Genomic DNA, 19,725 nt, shown 5'->3' with positions numbered 1-19,725 from the left:
GCTGCCATGTAAAGCACCCCCACATGGCTTCCTCTTTGGTAAATGCGAGCATCTATAAATCAACAAATAGGAACCTTATCCACAGTAAAGTTCGGATCTTGAAGCAAACTAACGGTTCTGATAGCCACCTCCATAGCTAGTGTTGATAGGAAATCCATGTTCTATATATATATATATATATATATATATATATATATATATATATATATATATATATATATATATATACGGTTTTTTCAATGTTGCTTTTGACCAATGGTTAGAGCCATAATATATGACATGAATGTTACAAAATGAATACCGTCAAATTCATATGTCTCGAAGCTAAATCCTGCTGATCTCTTGGTAGGGTGTCCCGACTTGGCGATTAGGTCGGAAGGGAAATAGGACGTAGAGTTTGCTCAGGTTCAGACCCTCACAATTGAGGTAATACCCTAGTCCTGCATGTGTATATTGCAATTGGGGTGTACAAAGTACAGGTATGAACCAAAGGATTCTAATCTCTAAGTTGTGTCCTATCGACTAGCATGACCTTGGTTTATATAAAAGACAGGGGGGGCTAGGGTTACAAATCCTATTCCTCTACGTCGGTGGAGGTAGAGATCTCCTTGGTTACAGTATCCTTGTCTTTGTACAACATGTCCTCTGGAGCCTTCCGTATAAAGCGTCATGGCCTTCCGTATTGCAACCAATTTCACATCAACTCTCGAGGCATCATCTAGTTATATGGTGCGTTGATCCTTGATGAGCTGGAAGTACAACTAACCCACGGGCTATTAAACTAACAAGTTTTTCAAGATTGAGATATGGAAGGCCAGATGTATTTTCGGTAATTGTAGCTATCAAAAGTTCACTGTAGAGAACGTGCAAACGAACCATATTTGATGACAGTTTTAGTTGTAAAACAAGATCAAACAACGACAATTTTTAAACCAAAATTGCCTTCTCAGGGAGAAAACGCCATGTCGCTTAAAGAAACTGCCACCTCTCCCACTTCATCAGAACTAAAAGTGCCATGCGAAAGTTAAATGCCACCCTCCCTGACGGACGTTCGCCAGATAAGGGGGTCATATACTTTTGTTTAAAATATAGCATTGAAAAACTACCAAAAATGGAGTCAACAAAATAATTTTAATGAAAAGGTATACTCTGGAAATAAAAAATCTCTTATACTGCATGGAGTGAGCAATACAATATGAAACATAGAAAGGTAGGAACGGGGCAGCGTTTTGACTAAGCTTTGTTTATACATGTCTGTAAATTTTTATGAAAAGGTGTACTCTGGAAATAAAAAATCCTAGTGTTCTAGAAAAGGGTAACTTTTTGAAGTATCATTTCTCTTAAGAAGCTACATAACTTAACTTTGCCTTTTCTTCATTCATGAGAACTTACATGTACATAGATTCAGATTTTGACATCAAGAAAATCAAAGTTTCACTTCGGGCGCGTGGGGCTTTAGTTGATAGCCCCACGGGGCTTATCCCTATAGATGCATACATGAGAAACTTGCGCTATTGGATTGCATTGAGAGTAACAAACCTAACTACTCCATATCGTACGCAATTCTGAGTCATCCAGAGCATCTTGTGCTTCAACACCTGAAGCAGGGCGCCTCCATCTCATCTCCACACTTGTTTAGGTACCACCCCTCCACCAAGAAAGCTTGTGCTGTGTACCACAAAAATTCTCCATTCGAATTTGTACTAAGAAAACAAAAACAAGGCGAGATCGGTGAATGCAAAACATTTAGGTTGCTGTTATCCTTATTCACCACCTTCAGCAATGCAGGCTTGCAGCAGCCCTCACTTTTGGCAGGCAATAATGTTCACCAATCAAAAGATTAGCAACATAATCAAACAGTATCAAAAGGGTCCACAGCCTGTTAAGTACAATGAATTGCTTCCTAAAATGGCCCACGGGCATCCATGGTTACAATCTTCTGAACAAGGCACCAGCACCACAAGCATCAGTACAAGCATCAGTACAAGCATGCATGGTTACAGTCTTCTGAACAAGGCACCATCACCACAAGCATCAGTACCAGAGACATTTGGAACTTTATCATGATGATGAACGCCGACTGACAAGAATCAAAAGCCCAACTCAAGGACGCGGGTAGCTAGGGGGGTCCCATGGTCCAGCACCTGTGCGCCTGTCTAGCTTAAAGTATGTATAGCTTAAAGTATGTCATTGATCTTGCAAGTCTTGCAAATACTTCCTCTGTTCCTAAATATAAGTCTTTTTAGAGATTCCAATATGGACTAGATACAGATGTATATAGACATAGTTTAGAATGTAGATTAACTCATTTTGCTCCGTATGTAGTTCATATTGAAATCTCTAAAAAGACTTATATTTAGGAACGGAGGGAGTATTTTTTGTCGTGTTTTTCGTCAGGATTAAAATAATCAAGAAAATGATAATATATCCAACAGTATCCTCGCTGCTTCTCCACTTTCCATGACAAAGGTGCATGCATGAGAAACTATCTTGTGCCGTGACTGAGCCTGAACTCGAATGGATCTTAACAAAAATGCAGTGTGGCCCTTTCAAGGAGTAGAGATGGCGAACTCGAATGGAACTTAACAAAAATGCAGTGTGGCCCTTTCAAGGAGTAGAGATGGCGAACTCGAATGTAACTTAACAAAAATGCAGTGTGGCCCTTTCAAGGAGTAGAGATGGCGAACTCGAATGGAACTTAACAAAAATGCAGTGTGGCCCTTTCAAGGAGTAGAGATGGCACTGTGGCCTTGTACAGCCTCCACGACAAAATAATGCATGAGAAACTATTACTATGTGTATGTGTTGTGCTCCATAATTCATTAAAATTTTAGTTAAAACCTTCGCAAGCAACATAAGGAAAAAGAAAAAAAAAATTAAATGCGCATCCAGGGAATCGAACCCTGGTCAGTACCGTGGGAGGGTACTATGATACCACTACACCAGATGCGCTGCTTTGCTTTATTGTAACAAGTTAGCGTCCTAATATACTACGGTATAAGCAACATCTTTTTTTTTTGGACTGGTTATAAGCAACATCTAACAGAGCAATAAGCCAAGGGGGCAGAGTTTTGGCTCAGTTTTGTTTATACGTGTTTGTGTCTTCTATGTACATATAAATTATCATTAAAAAGGTATAATATCTTATACTCCAGAAAAAGAGAAAAAAAAAGAAGAAAACATAACTTGTCTTATTTCCATGTACACAGAGATGTAGGAGTACATGTGCAAAGAAATTCATATGTTGTTGACATGATGAACATCCATTTTTCTCACTCTCCACACTTGTCCAGGGAAGAGAACGCCCCTCCAGAAATATACACAAACTCTCAAACTTGAAAATCAAATCAGCCCTCATGAACAAAGGAGCAATGCAGGAAGCACTGACTAGGCTTGCAGCAGCCCTCATGCAATTGAAGCTTACAAACAAACAGCAATCAAAAGATAACCAACCGCATCAAACCACCCTGTTAAGTACAATCGAACGGGTTCACACCCACACTGTTAAGTACTCCTACAATCTAAGAGTTCGAATTCTATTTTCCCCTTCTACGCTGCGATGAATTGGTTCCTAGGCCGGCCCATGCGCATCCAGGGTTACAGTTTTCTGAACAAGGCACCAGCACCACAAGTCTCGGTACCAAAGATATTAGGAACTTTGTCGCGGGGACGATGAACGCGCTGACTGACAAGGATCAAAAGCGCGGATAGCCAGGGGAGTCCCATGGTCCAGCACCATAGCGCTTCTCTGTGTAGGAGTTATAGCCCCCATCGTACATGCCTTGCAAGTCCATCCCAGGAGTCGTCATAGGTGGCCCGTAAGCTCCATGGCCGCTGACCCCTACAAGTATATCATACATACAGGTTAACCACAGCTGATTTTTAGTGACCTGGATGCAAGTGAGAAATGAAACCTACTAGGTAGTGCCCTTCTCTTCTCAATCTCAGCCCTAAGCTTCTCGGACTCCTGAGCCATACTCACAAGATCTTTTTCCACTGCCTGCACCTGTGCCATCCGCTCTGGCTTTGCATTCTTCTCATAATCAAGAGCCGCCCTGCAGTGACATTAATGATTAGTTAGCTACTTCTCCACTAAAATGATAAAAAGGGGATGCAACGGAATACTAAACATAAATTCTTGATCTGACCCAACCAACTTAGACTCAGCATGCTGCATCCACTGTAGCAGAAACACAAATATTCCTCATCGGAGCCACCAACTTTACACTCAGCATGCTGTGTCTACTGTAGCAGAAGACACCAGGATGGTTCAATACCTACCTAGCACGAATTAGTTCCTGCCGCAGACCATCACGTTCAGCTATCATGCCAGGTATTCGCTGGTTTTCAGAGCTCTGTTGCTCAACCTCCTTTGTCAGACCCTGCACCTTTGCGTTCAGCTCTTGCCTCAAAGACGCTAGCGTACCTACTTCAGATCGTAGATGCAAGGCATCTTGCCTAAGGGGTTCTAAGGAGCGTAGCTCAGCTTCCAGCTTCAGATTCCTCTGAGTCAGCTCCCTCGATTCAAGTTCCTTCTCTGCGCGGAGCTTAGGTATAACCTGACTTGAGGAATGGAGATCTTCTTTCAAACGAGACATTGCTTGCCTGAGTCCAACAATTTCATCCGCCAGATGTTGGTTATCATCATGGATTCTGCGTATCTCACCACGGCGGCTAGACAGCTCTCCCTCGATGCGTCGTGGTGAGAGAGACCTTTCTCGTGCAAGTCGAGGAGGGGGACCATCACGAAATCCCCGTGGTTCCTCGTAGTACTGGCGAACTATGCGCTGTCTCCCTGCCATTTATAGCCCTGTAAAGAACAACCAGAGTGTTACACAAGAGAATAAGAGCTCAAGCGCCGGAAATGATTTTTATAACCATGTAAGTGGTTTTTGGTTTCATGATTGGTTTATTTGGTGAAACGGGACGTATTCCACTACGTATTTGTCCTTAATTATTTGGTTTGCTGAATAACATCCGACACACAAGTGCATTGCCATAAATGAAACCAGTGACACACACAATCAGTGCCTGTCTCAATTTCTAATTGTGAATGGTGCCAATTTGGCAGTAAGATTTTCATTAACTTAATTGATATTTTAACAGAATTTAAGGAAACATAACCTCCACAGCAAAACAACTTCCAAAGACATAAACGATTACTTCTTTTGAGCATAACAGAGCTTCAATTGTGTGCAATTTTGGCGTAAGCAATCAGCTCGGCATGGCACAGGTGAACATAGCACAATAGCCAGCTCGAAAGGGACACAGCAAATTCTGGACAGCTCGGTGGAAGACAGAACTATGGATAAATTTACACAGCACAGCACAGCTCGGTGATCACAGCATAGCAGAGAGCATGGTCAGCTCGACATCAACAGCATATAAAAATCAGATACAGCAGAACAGCTCGCCGTCGACAGATTTGAAGAGAGGGGGGAGGGGATCTGGCTGAGCTCACCTTGAGAGAAGGGCGGGCGACGGCGAGCACGGAGTCGGGACGGCGCTGATCTCGTGGGAGTGGCGGAGGAGCGAGGGCGAGGGCGAGGGTGCGATGGAGGCGGCGGGGGCGGCGGCGTGTCGCCGCTAGGGTTAGGGTGTGTGGCCGCGGGGACGCGGTGAGCTCCGTCGTGGGGAATGGCCGGCTGCTCCCCTCGTTTTTTTTCCTTCCCCCCCTCAACAAAAAATAATATTGTGAACTCCACGTTTAGCTATTCCATTTTTTCCAAAATCGCAAACTTTTGCAATTCCTGGGATCCCCAAAACACCAGGTTTTCATTTTATTTCCTCATTGCAATCCGCCTCTGCTTCTTCGGGAACCAGACCCGGCCACATATTTGACGGTTCTCAGAGCTAAGGAGCAACGAACAGATCATCGGTACCTCGCAAAAAAAAAAGAACAAATCATTGATACGAGTTGCTTCCTGGTTTCAACAATTTGTTGGACGAAAGAGAGATAAAAAACAAGAAGGATGACTTTAATTCGCAAGCAATATGAGTTTGAAGCAATCACATAGTCGTAAGGTCATCTATAACTAGACCCCTCAAACCCTCTCTAAATTTGACGAATCTCACGGCTAAGGAGCATCGAACAGGTCATCAGTATGAGCAACTTTCTAGTTTCAACAATTTTTTGGACAAGTGGGAGATAAAAAAAAGAGAAAGACAACTTTAATTCGTGAACAATATCAATTTGAAGCAATGATATAGTCGTAAGAGCATCTACAATCGAACACTTCAACAGCCTGGTCACCGCCCGGCCGCAAAATAGACACCCAACCGGATCTCTCCAAAGACAACCCACTAGTAGAAAACAGGGCTTTGGTCCAAATCAATGCGTCCTTTAGTGCCGGTTCGAGCGGCTAGGGCGTCGGGAAGGCATTAGTCCCGATTCAAATGGGACCTTTAGTCCCGGTTTGAGACACGAACCGGGACTAAAGGGTGCGATCCGGGACTAAAGATTAGACCTTTAGTCCCGGTTTGAGACACCAACCGGGACTAACGGGTGCAACGCAATTTAGTCCCGGTTCGTGTCTCAAACCGGGACTAAAGGGGTTCAACTCTACCCCCCCCCCCCCCCCCGTGTATCGCCATTTTGTGAAGGAAATATGCCCTAGAGGCAATAATAAAGTTATTATTTATTTCCTTATATCATGATAAATGTTTATTATTCATGCTAGAATTGTATTAACCGGAAACATAATACATGTGTGAATACATAGATAAACAAAGTGTCACTAGTATGCCTCTACTTGACTAGCTCGTTAATCAAAGATGGTTATGTTTCCTAACCATGAACAATGAGTTGTTATTTGATTAACGAGATCACATCGTTAAGTGAACAATCTGATTGACATGACCCATTCCATTAGCTTAGCACCCGATCGTTTAGTATGTTGCTATTGCTTTCTTCATGACATATACATGTTCCTATGACTATGAGATTATGCAACTCCCGTTTGCCGGAGGAACACTTTGTGTGCTACCAAACGTCACAACGTAACTGGGTGATTATAAAGGAGCTCTACAGGTGTCTCCAAAGGTACATGTTGGGTTGGCATATTTCGAGATTAGGATTTGTCACTCCGATTGTCGGAGAGGTATCTCTGGGCCCTCTCGGTAATGCACATCACTTAAGCCTTGCAAGCATTGCAACTAATGAGTTAGTTGCGGGATGATGTATTATAGAACGAGTAAAGAGACTTGCCGGTAACGAGATTGAACTAGGTATTGGAATACCGACGATCGAATCTCGGGCAAGTAACATACCGATGACAAAGGGAACAACGTATGCTGTCATGCGGTCTGACCGATAAAGATCTTCGTAGAATATGTAGGAGCCAATATGAGCATCCAGGTTCCGCTATTGGTTATTGACCGGAGACATGTCTCGGTCATGACTACATTGTTCTCGAACCCGTAGGGTCCGCACACTTAAGGTTACGATGACAGTTATATTATGAGTTTATGCATTTTTTTATGTACCGAAGTTTGTTCGGAGTCCCGGATGTGATCACGGACATGACGAGGAGTCTCGAAATGGTCGAGACATAAAGATTGATATATTGGAAGCCTATGTTTGGATATCGGAAGTGTTCCGGGTGAAATCGAGATTTTACCGGAGTACCGGGAGGTTACCGGAACCCCCCGGGAGCTAGATGGGCCATAGTGGGCCTTAGCGGAAAAGAGAAGGGGCTGCCCAAAGTGGGCTGCGCGCCCCTCCCCTCCCTTGGTCCGAATAGGACAAGGAGAGGGGGCCGGCCACCCTCTCTCTCTTCCCTCCTCCGCGAATCCTATTCCAACTAGGATTGGGGGGGGGGGGATCCTACTCCCAGAGGGAGTAGGACTCTCCTGGCGCGCCTCTACTAGGCCGGCCGCACCCCCCCTTTAGTCCTTTATATACGGAGGCAGGGGCACCCCAGAAACACACAAGTTGATCCACGTGATCATATTCTTAGCCGTGTGCGGTGCCCCCTTCCACCATAGTCCTCGATAATATTGTAGCGGAGTTTAGGTGAAGCCCTGCTGCAGTAGTACATCAAGATCGTCACCACGCCGTCGTCCTGCCGGAACTCTTCCCCGACACTTTGCTGGATCGGAGTCCGGGGATCGTCATCGAGCTGAACGTGTGCTAGAACTCGGAGGTGCCGTAGTTTCGGTGCTCGATCGGTCGGGCCGTGAAGACGTACGACTACATCAACCAAACGCTTCCGTTGTCGATCTATAAGGTACATAGATCATACTCTCCCCTCTCGTTGCTATGCATCACCATGATCTTGCGTGTGCGTAGGAATTTTTTTGAAATTACTACGAAACCCAACAGTGGCATCCGAGCCTAGGTTTTATATGTTGATGTTATATGCACGAGTAGAACACAAGTGAGTTGTGGGCGATATAAGTCATACTGCTTACCAGCATGTCATACTTTGGTTCGGCGGTATTGTTGGACGAAGCGGCCCAGACCGACATTACGCGTACGCTTACGCGAGACCAGTTCTCCCGACGTGCTTTGCACAGAGGTGGCTTGCGGGTGACAGTTTCTCCAACTTTAGTTGAACTGAGTGTGGCTACGCCCGGTCCTTGCGAAGGTTAAAACAGCACCATCTTGACAAACTATCGTTGTGGTTTTGATGCGTAGGTAAGATTGGTTCTTGCTTAAGCCCATAGCAGCCACGTAAAACATGCAACAACAAAGTAGAGGACGTATAACTTGTTTTTGCAGGGCATGTTGTGATGTGATATGGTCAAGACATGATGCTGAATTTTATTGTATGAGATGATCATGTTTTGTAACCAAGTTATCGGCAACTGGCAGGAGCCATATGGTTGTCGCTTTATTGTATGCAATGCAATCGCGATGTAATGCTTTATTTTATCACTAAGCGGTAGCGATAGTCGTGGAAGCACAAGCTTGGCGAGACGACAACGATGCTACGATGGAGATCAAGGTGTCACGCCGGTGACGATGGTGATCATGACGGTGCTTCGGAGATGGAGATCACAAGCACAAGATGATGATGGCCATATCATATCACTTATATTGATTGCATGTGATGTTTATCTTTTATGCATCTTATCTTGCTTTGATTGACGGTAGCATTATAAGATGATCTCTCACTAATTATCAAGAAGTGTTCTCCCTGAGTATGCACCGTTGCGAAAGTTCTTCGTGCTGAGACACCACGTGATGATCGGGTGTGATAGGCTCTACGTTCAAATACAACGGGTGCAAAACAGTTGCACACGCGGAATACTCAGGTTATACTTGACGAGCCAAGCATATACAGATATGGCCTCGGAACACGGAGACCGAAAGGTCGAGCGTGAATCATATAGTAGATATGATCAACATAATGATGTTCACCAATGAAACTACTCCATCTCACGTGATGATCGGACATGGTTTAGTTGATTTGGATCACGTAATCACTTAGAGGATTAGAGAGATGTCTATCTAAGTGGGAGTTCTTTAAGTAAATTAACTGAACTTAAATTTATCATGAAACTTAGTACCTGATAAGTATCTTGCTTGTTTATGCTTGTTTGTAGATAGATGGCTCGTGCTGTTGTTCCGTTGAATTTTAATGCGTTCCTTGAGAAAGCAAAGTTGAAAGATGATGGTAGCAATTACACGGACTGGGTCCGTAACTTGAGGATTATCCTCATTGCTGCACAGAAGAATTACGTCCTGGAAGCACCGCTGGGTGCCAGGCCTGCTGCAGGAGCAACGCCGGATGTTATGAACGTCTGGCAGAGCAAAGCTGATGACTACTCAATAGTTCAGTGTGCCATGCTTTACGGCTTAGAATCGGGACTTCAACGACGTTTTGAACGTCATGGAGCATATGAGATGTTCCAGGAGTTGAAGTTAATATTTCAAGCAAATGCCCGGATTGAGAGATATGAAGTCTCCAATAAGTTCTATAGCTGCAAGATGGAGGAGAACAGTTCTGTCAGTGAGCATATACTCAAAATGTCTGGGTATAATAATCACTTGATTCAATTGGGAGTTAATCTTCCAGATGATTGCGTCATTGACAGAATTCTCCAATCACTGCCACCAAGCTACAAGAGCTTCGTGATGAACTATAATATGCAAGGGATGAATAAGACTATTCCCGAGCTCTTCGCGATGCTGAAAGCTGCGGAGGTAGAAATCAAAAAGGAGCATCAAGTGTTGATGGTCAACAAGACCACTAGTTTCAAGAAAAAGGGCAAAGGGAAGAAGAAGAAGGGGAACTTCAAAAAGAACGGCAAGCAAGTTGCTACTCAAGAGAAGAAACCCAAACCTGGACCTAAGCCTGAAACTGAGTGCTTCTACTGCAAGCAGACTGGTCACTGGAAGCGGAACTGCCCCAAGTATTTGGCGGATAAGAAGGATGGCAAGGTGAACAAAGGTATATGTGATATACATGTTATTGATGTGTACCTTACTATTGCTCGTAGTAGCACCTGGGTATTTGATACTGGTTCTGTTGCTAATATTTGCAACTCGAAACAGGGACTACGGATTAAGCGAAGATTGGCTAAGGACGAGGTGACGATGCGCGTGGGAAACGGTTCCAAAGTTGATGTGATCGCAGTCGGCACGCTACCTCTACATCTACCTTCGGGATTAATATTAGACCTAAATAATTGTTATTTGGTGCCAGCGTTAAGCATGAACATTATATCTGGATCTTGTTTGATGCGAGACGGTTATTCATTTAAATCAGAGAATAATGGTTGTTCTATTTATATGAGTAATATCTTTTATGGTCATGCACCCTTGAAGAGTGGTCTATTCTTGTTGAATCTCGATAGTAGTAACACACATATTCATAATGTTGAAGCCAAAAGATGCAGAGTTGATAATGATAGTGCAACATATTTGTGGCACTGCCGTTTAGGTCATATCGGTGTAAAGCGCATGAAGAAACTCCATACTGATGGACTTTTGGAACCACTTGATTATGAATCACTTGGTACTTGCGAACCGTGCCTCATGGGCAAGATGACCAAAACACCGTTCTCCGGTACTATGGAGAGAGCAACAGATTTGTTGGAAATCATACATACAGATGTATGTGGTCCGATGAATATTGAGGCTCGTGGCGGATATCGTTATTTTCTCACCTTCACAGATGACTTAAGCAGATATGGGTATATCTACTTAATGAAACATAAGTCTGAAACGTTTGAAAAGTTCAAAGAATTTCAGAGTGAAGTTGAAAATCACCGTAACAAGAAAATAAAGTTTCTACGATCTGATCGTGGTGGAGAATATTTGAGTTACGAGTTTGGTGTACATTTGAAAAATTGTGGAATAGTTTCGCAACTCACGCCACCCGGAACACCACAGCGTAATGGTGTGTCGGAACGTCGTAATCGTACTTTACTAGATATGGTGCGATCTATGATGTCTCTTACTGATTTACCGCTATCGTTTTGGGGATACGCTCTAGAGACGGCCGCATTCACGTTAAATAGGGCACCATCAAAATCCGTTGAGACGACGCCTTATGAACTGTGATTTGGCAAGAAACCAAAGTTGTCGTTTCTGAAAGTTTGGGGCTGCGATGCTTATGTGAAAAAGCTTCAACCTGATAAGCTCGAACCCAAATCGGAGAAATGTGTCTTCATAGGATATCCAAAGGAGACTATTGGATACACCTTCTATCACAGATCCGAAGGCAAGACTTTTGTTGCTAAATTCGGAAACTTTCTGGAGAAGAAGTTTCTCTCGAAAGAAGTGAGTGGGAGGAAAGTAGAACTTGACGAGGTAACTGTACCTGCTCCCTTATTGGAAAGTAGTACATCACAGAAAACTGTTTCTGCGACACCTACACCAGTTAGTGAGGAAGCTAATGATGATGATCATGAAACTTCAGAACAAGATACTACTGAACCTCGTAGATCAACCAGAATAAGATCCGCACCAGAGTGGTACGGTAATCCCGTTCTGGAAGTCATGCTACTAGATCATGATGAACCTACGAACTATGAAGAAGCAATGGTGAGCCCAGATTCCGCAAAGTGGCTCGAAGCCATGAAATCTGAGATGGGATCCATGTATGAGAACAAAGTATGGACTTTTGGTTGACTTGCCCGATGGTCGGCAAGCAATTGAGAATAAATGGATCTTCAAGAAGAAGACTGACGCTGATGGTAATATTACTGTCTACAAAACTCGACTTGTCGCAAAAGGTTTTCGGCAAGTTCAAGGGATTGACTACGATGAGACCTTCCACCCGTAGCGATGCTTAAGTCTGTCCGAATCATTTTAGCAATTGCCGCATTTTATGATTATGAGATTTGGCAGATGGATGTCAAAACTGCATTCCTGAATGGATTTCTGGAAGAAGAGTTGTATATGATGCAACCAGAAGGTTTTGTCGATCCAAAGGGAGCTAACAAAGTGTGCAAGCTCCAGCGATCCATTTATGGACTGGTGCAAGCCTCTCGGAGTTGGAATAAACATTTTGATAGTGTGATCAAAGCATTTGGTTTTATACAGACTTTTGGAGAAGCATGTATTTACAAGAAAGTGAGTGGGAGCTCTGTAGCATTTCTGATATTATATGTGGATGACATATTACTAATTGGAAATGATGTAGAATTTCTGGATAGCATAAAGGGATACTTGAATAAGAGTTTTTCAATGAAAGACCTCGGTGAAGCTGCTTACATATTAGGCATTAAGATCTATAGAGATAGATCAAGACGCTTAATTGGACTTTCACAAAACCACATACCTTGACAAAGTTCTGAAGAAGTTCAAAATGGATCAAGCAAAGAAAGGGTTCTTGCCTGTGTTACAAGGTGTGAAGTTGAGTAAGACTCAATGCCCGACCACTGCAGAAGATAGAGAGAATATGAAAGATGTTCCCTATGCTTCAGCCATAGGCTCTATCATGTATGCAATGTTGTGTATCAGACCTGATGTGTGCCTTGCTATAAGTCTAGCAGGGAGGTACCAAAGTAATCCAGGAGTGGATCACTGGACAGCGGTCAAGAACATCCTGAAATACCTGAAAAGGACTAAGGATATGTTTCTCATATATGGAGGTGACAAAGAGCTCATCGTAAAAGGGTACGTTGATGCAAGCTTTGACACTGATCCGGACGATTCTAAATCGCAAACCGGATACATGTTTACATTAAACGGTGGAGCTGTCAGTTGGTGCAGTTCTAAACAAAGCGTTGTAGCGGGATCTACATGTGAAGCGGAGTACATAGCTGCTTCAGAAGCAGCAAATGAAGGAGTCTGGATGAAGGAGTTCATATCCGATCTAGGTGTCATACCTCGTGCATCGGGTCCAATGAAAATCTTTTGTGACAATACTGGTGCAATTGCCTTGGCAAAGGAATCCAGATTTCACAAGAGAACCAAGCACATCAAGAGACGCTTCAATTCCATCCGGGATCTAGTCCAGGTGGGAGACATAGAGATTTGCAAGATACATACGGATCTGAATGTTGCAGACCCGTTGACTAAGCCTCTTCCACGAGCAAAACATGATCAGCACCAAGGCTCCATGGGTGTTAGAATCATTACTGTGTAATCTAGATTATTGACTCTAGTGCAAGTGGGAGACTGAAGGAAATATGCCCTAGAGGCAATAATAAAGTTATTATTTATTTCCTTATATCATGATAAATGTTTATTATTCATGCTAGAATTGTATTAACCGGAAACATAATACATGTGTGAATACATAGACAAACAAAGTGTCACTAGTATGCCTCTACTTGACTAGCTCGTTAATCAAAGATGATTATGTTTCCTAACCATGAACAATGAGTTGTTATTTGATTAACGGGATCACATCATTAAGTGAATGATCTGATTGACATGACCCATTCCATTAGCTTAGCACCCGATCGTTTAGTATGTTGCTATTGCTTTCTTCATGACATATACATGTTCCTATGACTATGAGATTATGCAACTCCCGTTTGGCGGAGGAACACTTTGTGTGCTACCAAACGTCACAACGTAACTGGGTGATTATAAAGGAGCTCTACAGGTGTCTCCAAAGGTACATGTTGGGTTGGCGTATTTCGAGATTAGGATTTGTCACTCCGATTATCGGAGAGGTATCTCTGGGCCCTCTCGGTAATGCACATCACTTAAGCCTTGCAAGCATTGCAACTAATGAGTTAGTTGCGGGATGATGTATTATAGTACGAGTAAAGAGACTTGCCGGTAACGAGATTGAACTAGGTATTGGAATACCGACGATCGAATCTCGGACAAGTAACATACCGATGACAAAGGGAACAATGTATGCTGTCATGCGGTCTGACCGATAAAGATCTTCGTAGAATATGTAGGAGCCAATATGAGCATCCAGGTTCCGCTATTGGTTATTGACCGAAGACATGTCTCGGTCATGACTACATTGTTCTCGAACCCGTAGGGTCCGCACACTTAAGGTTACGATGACAGTTATATTATGAGTTTGTGCATTTTTTATGTACCGAAGTTTGTTCGGAGTCCCGGATGTGATCACGGACATGACGAGGAGTCTCGAAATGGTCGAGATATAAAGATTGATATATTGGAAGCCTATGTTTGGATATCGGAAGTGTTCCGGGTGAAATCGAGATTTTACCGGAGTACCGGGAGGTTACCGGAACCCCCCGGGAGCTAGATGGGCCATAGTGGGCCTTAGTGGAAAAGAGAAGGGGCTGCCCAAAGTGGGCTGCGCGCCCGTCCCCTCCCTTGGTCCGAATAGGACAAGGAGAGGGGGCCGGCCACCCTCTCTCTCTTCCCCCCTCCGCGAATCCTATTCCAACTAGGATTGGGGGGGGGGGGGGAATCCTACTCCCAGAGGGAGTAGGACTCTCCTGGCGCGCCTCTACTAGGCCGGCCGCACCCCCCCCCCCCTTTAGTCCTTTATATACGGAGGCAGGGGCACCCTAGAAACACACAAGTTGATCCACGTGATCATATTCTTAGCCGTGTGCGGTGCCCCCTTCCACCATAGTCCTCGATAATATTGTAGCGGAGTTTAGGCGAAGCCCTGCTGCAGTAGTACATCAAGATCGTCACCACGCCGTCGTGCTGACGGAACTCTTCCCTGACACTTTGCTTGATCGGAGTCCGGGGATCGTCATCGAGCTGAACGTGTGCTAGAACTCGGAGGTGCCGTAGTTTCGGTGCTTGATCGGTCGGGCCGTGAAGACGTACGACTACATCAACCAAACGCTTCCGTTGTCGATCTATAAGGTACATAGATCATACTCTCCCCTCTCGTTGCTATGCATCACCATGATCTTGCGTGTGCGTAGGATTTTTTTTGAAATTACTACGAAACCCAACATTTTGGTTTAAAAAAACAGAAGAAAATGGTAAAAACTTCAAAAATTAAAATCCCGACCATCCTTGCCCCGACCACGTTGTTGCCCCAAACACCGTCGTGGGATGTCCTACTCATATGGACATAGAGCTCACCATCTATGTGTTCGACGAAGTGCTTGAGACTTTTTTTTATTTTGTATGGAAACAATGGATTCGTCGAATGTTGAGTATGAGAACAAGGAGCTTCATGAATTCATATACAAAGAATTTGTCAATTCATCGGATTCAGGCGACGGAGATGCTGAAATGATGTTGTTGACGAGCATCCAAGAAGAAACAGAGGTGCAAGTGAACCATGTTTTGACCTCAAGGATTCGATAAAAAGGGCAGGGGAGTTGTTCCCCAGGATAAGATCGATGACGCACCTGCATACCATGATGGGTTTCAGATGAGCAAACATTTGTTCTTGCACATAGTGAATGTTGTGGAGGCAGATGATCCTTATTTCAAGTTGAGGAATGATTATTGTGGACACATGCATTCTCTCCTCTGCAGAAATGCATGGCTACTATGAGGATGCTTGCATATGGTACCTCCACAGAAGTCCTTGATGAGATTCTTCGAATGGGAGAGAGGATATGTCTTGATGCTGCGATCAAATTTGCCCACGCCATGGTGAAGGTGTTTGGACCGCAATACCTGAGAGAACCAACTGTCCAGGACACAAAAAAGTTATTGGCAATTTGAGCAGGAAGAGGTTTTCTAGGTATGCTCGATTTAGTTGATTTACATTCTTTACAATGAAAGAACTGCATGAAAGGTTTGCACGGTAGTACCGTGATCACACCAATCAAAGACTATATCTGATCCCCGTGGTAACAAATAATGTAACTTTACACAAATGCAAAAAGGAGCTAGGAAAGATATGAAGAGGGCATTCGGAGTGCTCCAAGCTTGATATTGAGACATCGTGGTAAGTGATGATATGTTGTGTAATCTTGCACAACATGGCTGTGGAGGATGAGAGCAAAGGGGCAGCCCACACGCTTGATATTGAGAAGTCCAAAGTACATGTCAACCTACCGGAACAAGATGAAGAGCATATTGTGAACTTTCTGTAGATGGATCGACGACTTCAAGTTCAACAGGTGCACTTTCAACTACTCAATGGAGCATATGCGGGCCCAGAATAAGGGCCAGTTCTTTTCGGCGATTCTCCCAGAATCGCCCCCCTCCCCAGTTTCTCCCAGAACGCCACTCTATATTTTTTTTACAATCCTATCTAGTTAAGATCTAATTAACTAGAATTACAAAAAACATATGGAGTGGTGATTCTGGGAGAAGCTGGGGAGGGGGGCGATTCTGGTAGAATCGCCCAAAAAAACTGGCCCTAAAGATTAATGAATTCTATGTTTGAGTTATGCACTCCGGATAATTTTTATATTTGAACTATGTATTTTTGGCTGCAAATAAATTATATTTATCTGTGATATTCATTGTTACATATCGTATGATTGACATGGAAAGCCTGCTACATTATCTAATCATGACAAATTTAAGCGGTCGCCAGAGTATGTGCTTATTGTATTGTGTTTGTATTCTTGATGTTTCATTTCAAGTCAATAAAATACCCTTTTTCAAAAGAAAAGAAGAGTTTGCCAAGCAAAAACACATACGAACACTGAATTTTAGAAACATAGGGGAAACAAAACACACAAGGTGATTATAAAAAAGTTCACGTTATATACTTAAAGAAATTGAAGCCTGCTACATCATCTAATCACGCTAAATTGAAGCGGTCGCCAGGGCGATCGTAGCAAGCAGATCGGAAGTGCCTCCTAGCGACCTCGAAGCTGAGCCGAGCGTCAACCGCGGCATATCTGATCCGTTCAAGGGTCAACGGGAACACAGCCCATCCCGACCTCCTTAACTTCTCGCACTCCCCGTCCTTGCTGAGCTTCGTTCCCAGCAGGTAGTTTGCCAAATCAATCAACGACGGTGTAGGCTTGCTGCAGACGTTCTTTGGAATCTCGACACGCTGCTGCAGGTCGAAGGAAGACGCGATGTTGAGCCCGTAGTAGGCCAGCATCTCCTGGTCCTGGCTGATCCCGGCTCCACAGAAGACGATGTCCTTGTCGGCGAGAAACCTCCTCAGCATTGCCGGTACGTGCCTCGCGTGCACGATGTGGTACACCAGGCACTCGTCGGCGACGCAGAGCTGGAGCACGGCGGCGCGTTGCTTCTGTTCATTGGGCAGGTCCTTCTGCCTCTTCCCGAAGACGGGGTTGGTGAACTCGGTGTCTAGGCCGACAAGCTTCTCGTCGGCGTCCCGGAGGAAGTTTGTCCACACGCGCGATATCCGCGCCTCCACCGTGGCTGCTCGTACGGTGACGGTGGCTTTGATGCCGATGCCTTGCGAGTCGAAGTGGTAGGGCATTTCGTCCTTGTGTGGCGGCTGACGCGCCATTTGGAAGCAGCTAGCAAAGGCTGGACCCGAAGGTGGCGACGATGATGATCCCTTCGCCGGGTATAATGATATCAGCGTGGAAATAATGAAAGAAGATGGTTGTCCTGATCGATTCGCCATGTATATATAGAGAGAGAGCATGCATGTTGTCACGTACGCGTAGGTATACGAATACGAGTCGGGTTGGGAGTTGCCCTCCAATCCTGAATCGGAGACGAACAACGCGTGATTGGGGGAGTTCCCTCCGCCTCCGGATTCCATCATCATATGCATTACGTGCTCCCCAAGACAGTATTGAGGCCTTGATCGATTTCGATCGGCCACGGCGGCACTACTAGTTGTCGTGTGCTGGACGACTGGGAGATCGAAAGGGTACAGCGTCCGGTCCGCAAGGTGGCCGTGGACGCCTTTCATTCCTGCCACGGCTCCGGCTCCGGCTCCGGCCACGAACCACTGGAGCCGGAGGCTTTCGCGGACGGAGATTCTCCAAACCTATAAGGCTAACAGCAGCATGACTGAAGTCGGGCTAAACATACCTCTGTTAAGAAGTGAGCTCTGAAAATGGAGTTGTAAGAAAATGGAGCCCAGGCAGGAGACCCTTTGGTCCCGGTTGGTGGCACCAACCGGGACCAATAGGCATCCACGCGTCAGCATTTCTGTGGCTGGAGTTTTTGTTTTTTTTTGAAAGGGGGGGGGGGGGGTTGGGGGTTTTGGGGGGTTAATTTAGGTGTTTCATATATTGTGTTAGCTAGCTATAATTAATAGAGAGAAGTGTCCTCTGTCCTCTCTTACGTCCGTGCTTGATCGACGCTACGTACTATACATACGTATAGAGAGGACTAGACACGCTAGTTAGCTAGTAAGCAAACGAAGGAAACAGAAGATCGTCATGAACATATATGCATACAGAGAGAAGTGATATCGACCACCTCTCCTTCTCCGAGAGATTGGTCAAACAACAAGTTCTCGTATATCTATCCGACACTACCGGCTACATATATACAATAATTATCTCTTACAAATATAATCATACGGACTCATGGTCCACATAGTATTCTCCGTCTTCAGCGATCACTTGGTCAAGAAAGAATGCCGTCAATTCCTCTTGAATTGCTCGCATGTGAGCTGGTGCTAGGAGTTCATCCCGCTTCCGAAACATCTAATTTGAAGAAGGGGGTCAATACATATATATATGAATGAATGAAACTCAATACAAATGATGGTAATAAAATAAAATTGTGAATGTTGTTATTTACGTACTTCATATTGTTCGTCAGAGTACCCGCCCCGCTCACAGGTCGTGTGGCGGATGGACTCGCAGATGTAGTATCCACATAAATCATTCCCTTGTTCCTGCCACAACCACTTTACAAGAAATAGAGGTCAATCAAACTGATAAGCAAGAATGCTAAATGGTATTGATGAAACTAGCGCTTGAATCACTAGGAGATGCGCGGAACATGCTATTATAGTACTTACTTTCGGGTGTCTAAATTCCAGCTCCTTCGGCAGTCCCAGAACTGTTTTGGTGAATTTTCTCCAAACCCTGCCGGACAAAGAAAACAATTACTTGATATCAGGAAATGAACAAAGTTGCTGATATGGTGGATAATGATCGATTTAACTTACTTCTTGAGGATTTCAGTCATGTCCGCATATTCCTGGGGATCTTTTCGTTTAGAGTCCAAGACGGTTACTACTCCCTCCTCAAGCCTAATCTCTAGGAGAATATAGTGGAAACTGCACACGCATGCATAACTCATCAATTACATTACTATAACCTGGACTAATATATAAGGGAAACCGAATATGCACAAGACAGTAACACTCACTCGAAGTTGTAAGGAAAGAGTATTATATCTTTGTTTTCATTTTTTTTGAATGATCGTAGCAAGTTGGCCTCGGTATCTGCAGCATGAAATTTAACCTCAGTTGCATCTATGAGATATGTGTTAATGAACCCAATATCACC

The 19,725-nt window shown here is 44.2% G+C and overlaps 2 protein-coding genes and 1 non-coding gene across 3 annotated transcripts; all 3 read right to left on the bottom strand.

Moving 5' to 3' along the window:
* Positions 1-2,881: 2,881 nt before the first annotated feature.
* On the bottom strand, positions 2,882-2,952 carry TRNAG-CCC (transfer RNA glycine (anticodon CCC)). The gene has a single exon. It is a non-coding gene; the product is annotated as a tRNA-Gly (tRNA).
* A 274-nt stretch (positions 2,953-3,226) lies between these two features.
* LOC123063660 (protein FLX-like 3) lies at positions 3,227-5,691 on the bottom strand. Its single transcript, XM_044487535.1, has 4 exons — positions 5,462-5,691; positions 4,282-4,810; positions 3,919-4,055; positions 3,227-3,841 (listed from the first exon to the last, which is right to left on the bottom strand). The coding sequence occupies exons 2-4, from the start codon at positions 4,800-4,802 to the stop codon at positions 3,696-3,698; spliced, it is 804 nt and encodes a 267-aa protein (XP_044343470.1). The 5' UTR covers positions 4,803-4,810; positions 5,462-5,691; the 3' UTR covers positions 3,227-3,695.
* Positions 5,692-16,971: 11,280 nt separating this feature from the next.
* On the bottom strand, positions 16,972-17,826 carry LOC123059642 (Werner syndrome ATP-dependent helicase homolog). Its single transcript, XM_044482157.1, has one exon. It carries the CDS (start codon positions 17,751-17,753, stop codon positions 17,067-17,069), a length of 687 nt encoding a protein of 228 aa, XP_044338092.1. The 5' UTR covers positions 17,754-17,826; the 3' UTR covers positions 16,972-17,066.
* Between the last annotated feature and the right edge of the window lie 1,899 nt (positions 17,827-19,725).

The sequence above is a fragment of the Triticum aestivum genome, chromosome 3A, assembly GCF_018294505.1.
Source record: "Triticum aestivum cultivar Chinese Spring chromosome 3A, IWGSC CS RefSeq v2.1, whole genome shotgun sequence".
Lineage (NCBI taxonomy): Eukaryota > Viridiplantae > Streptophyta > Magnoliopsida > Poales > Poaceae > Triticum > Triticum aestivum.
The sequence above is the reverse complement of the archived record's forward strand: the minus strand, read 5'-3'. Positions and strand labels throughout refer to the sequence as shown.

Coding starts and splice junctions, on each gene's coding strand:
- LOC123063660 (XM_044487535.1), bottom strand. CDS start 4,802: ATGGCAGGGAGACAGCGCATAGTTCGCCAGTACTACGAGGAACCACGG. Junction 4,056..4,281: donor CAGGAACTAATTCGTGCTAG/GTAGGTATTGAA, acceptor ATGTCACTGCAG/GGCGGCTCTTGATTATGAGA. Junction 3,842..3,918: donor GAAGAGAAGGGCACTACCTA/GTAGGTTTCATT, acceptor ATATACTTGTAG/GGGTCAGCGGCCATGGAGCT.
- LOC123059642 (XM_044482157.1), bottom strand. CDS start 17,753: ATGGCGCGTCAGCCGCCACACAAGGACGAAATGCCCTACCACTTCGAC.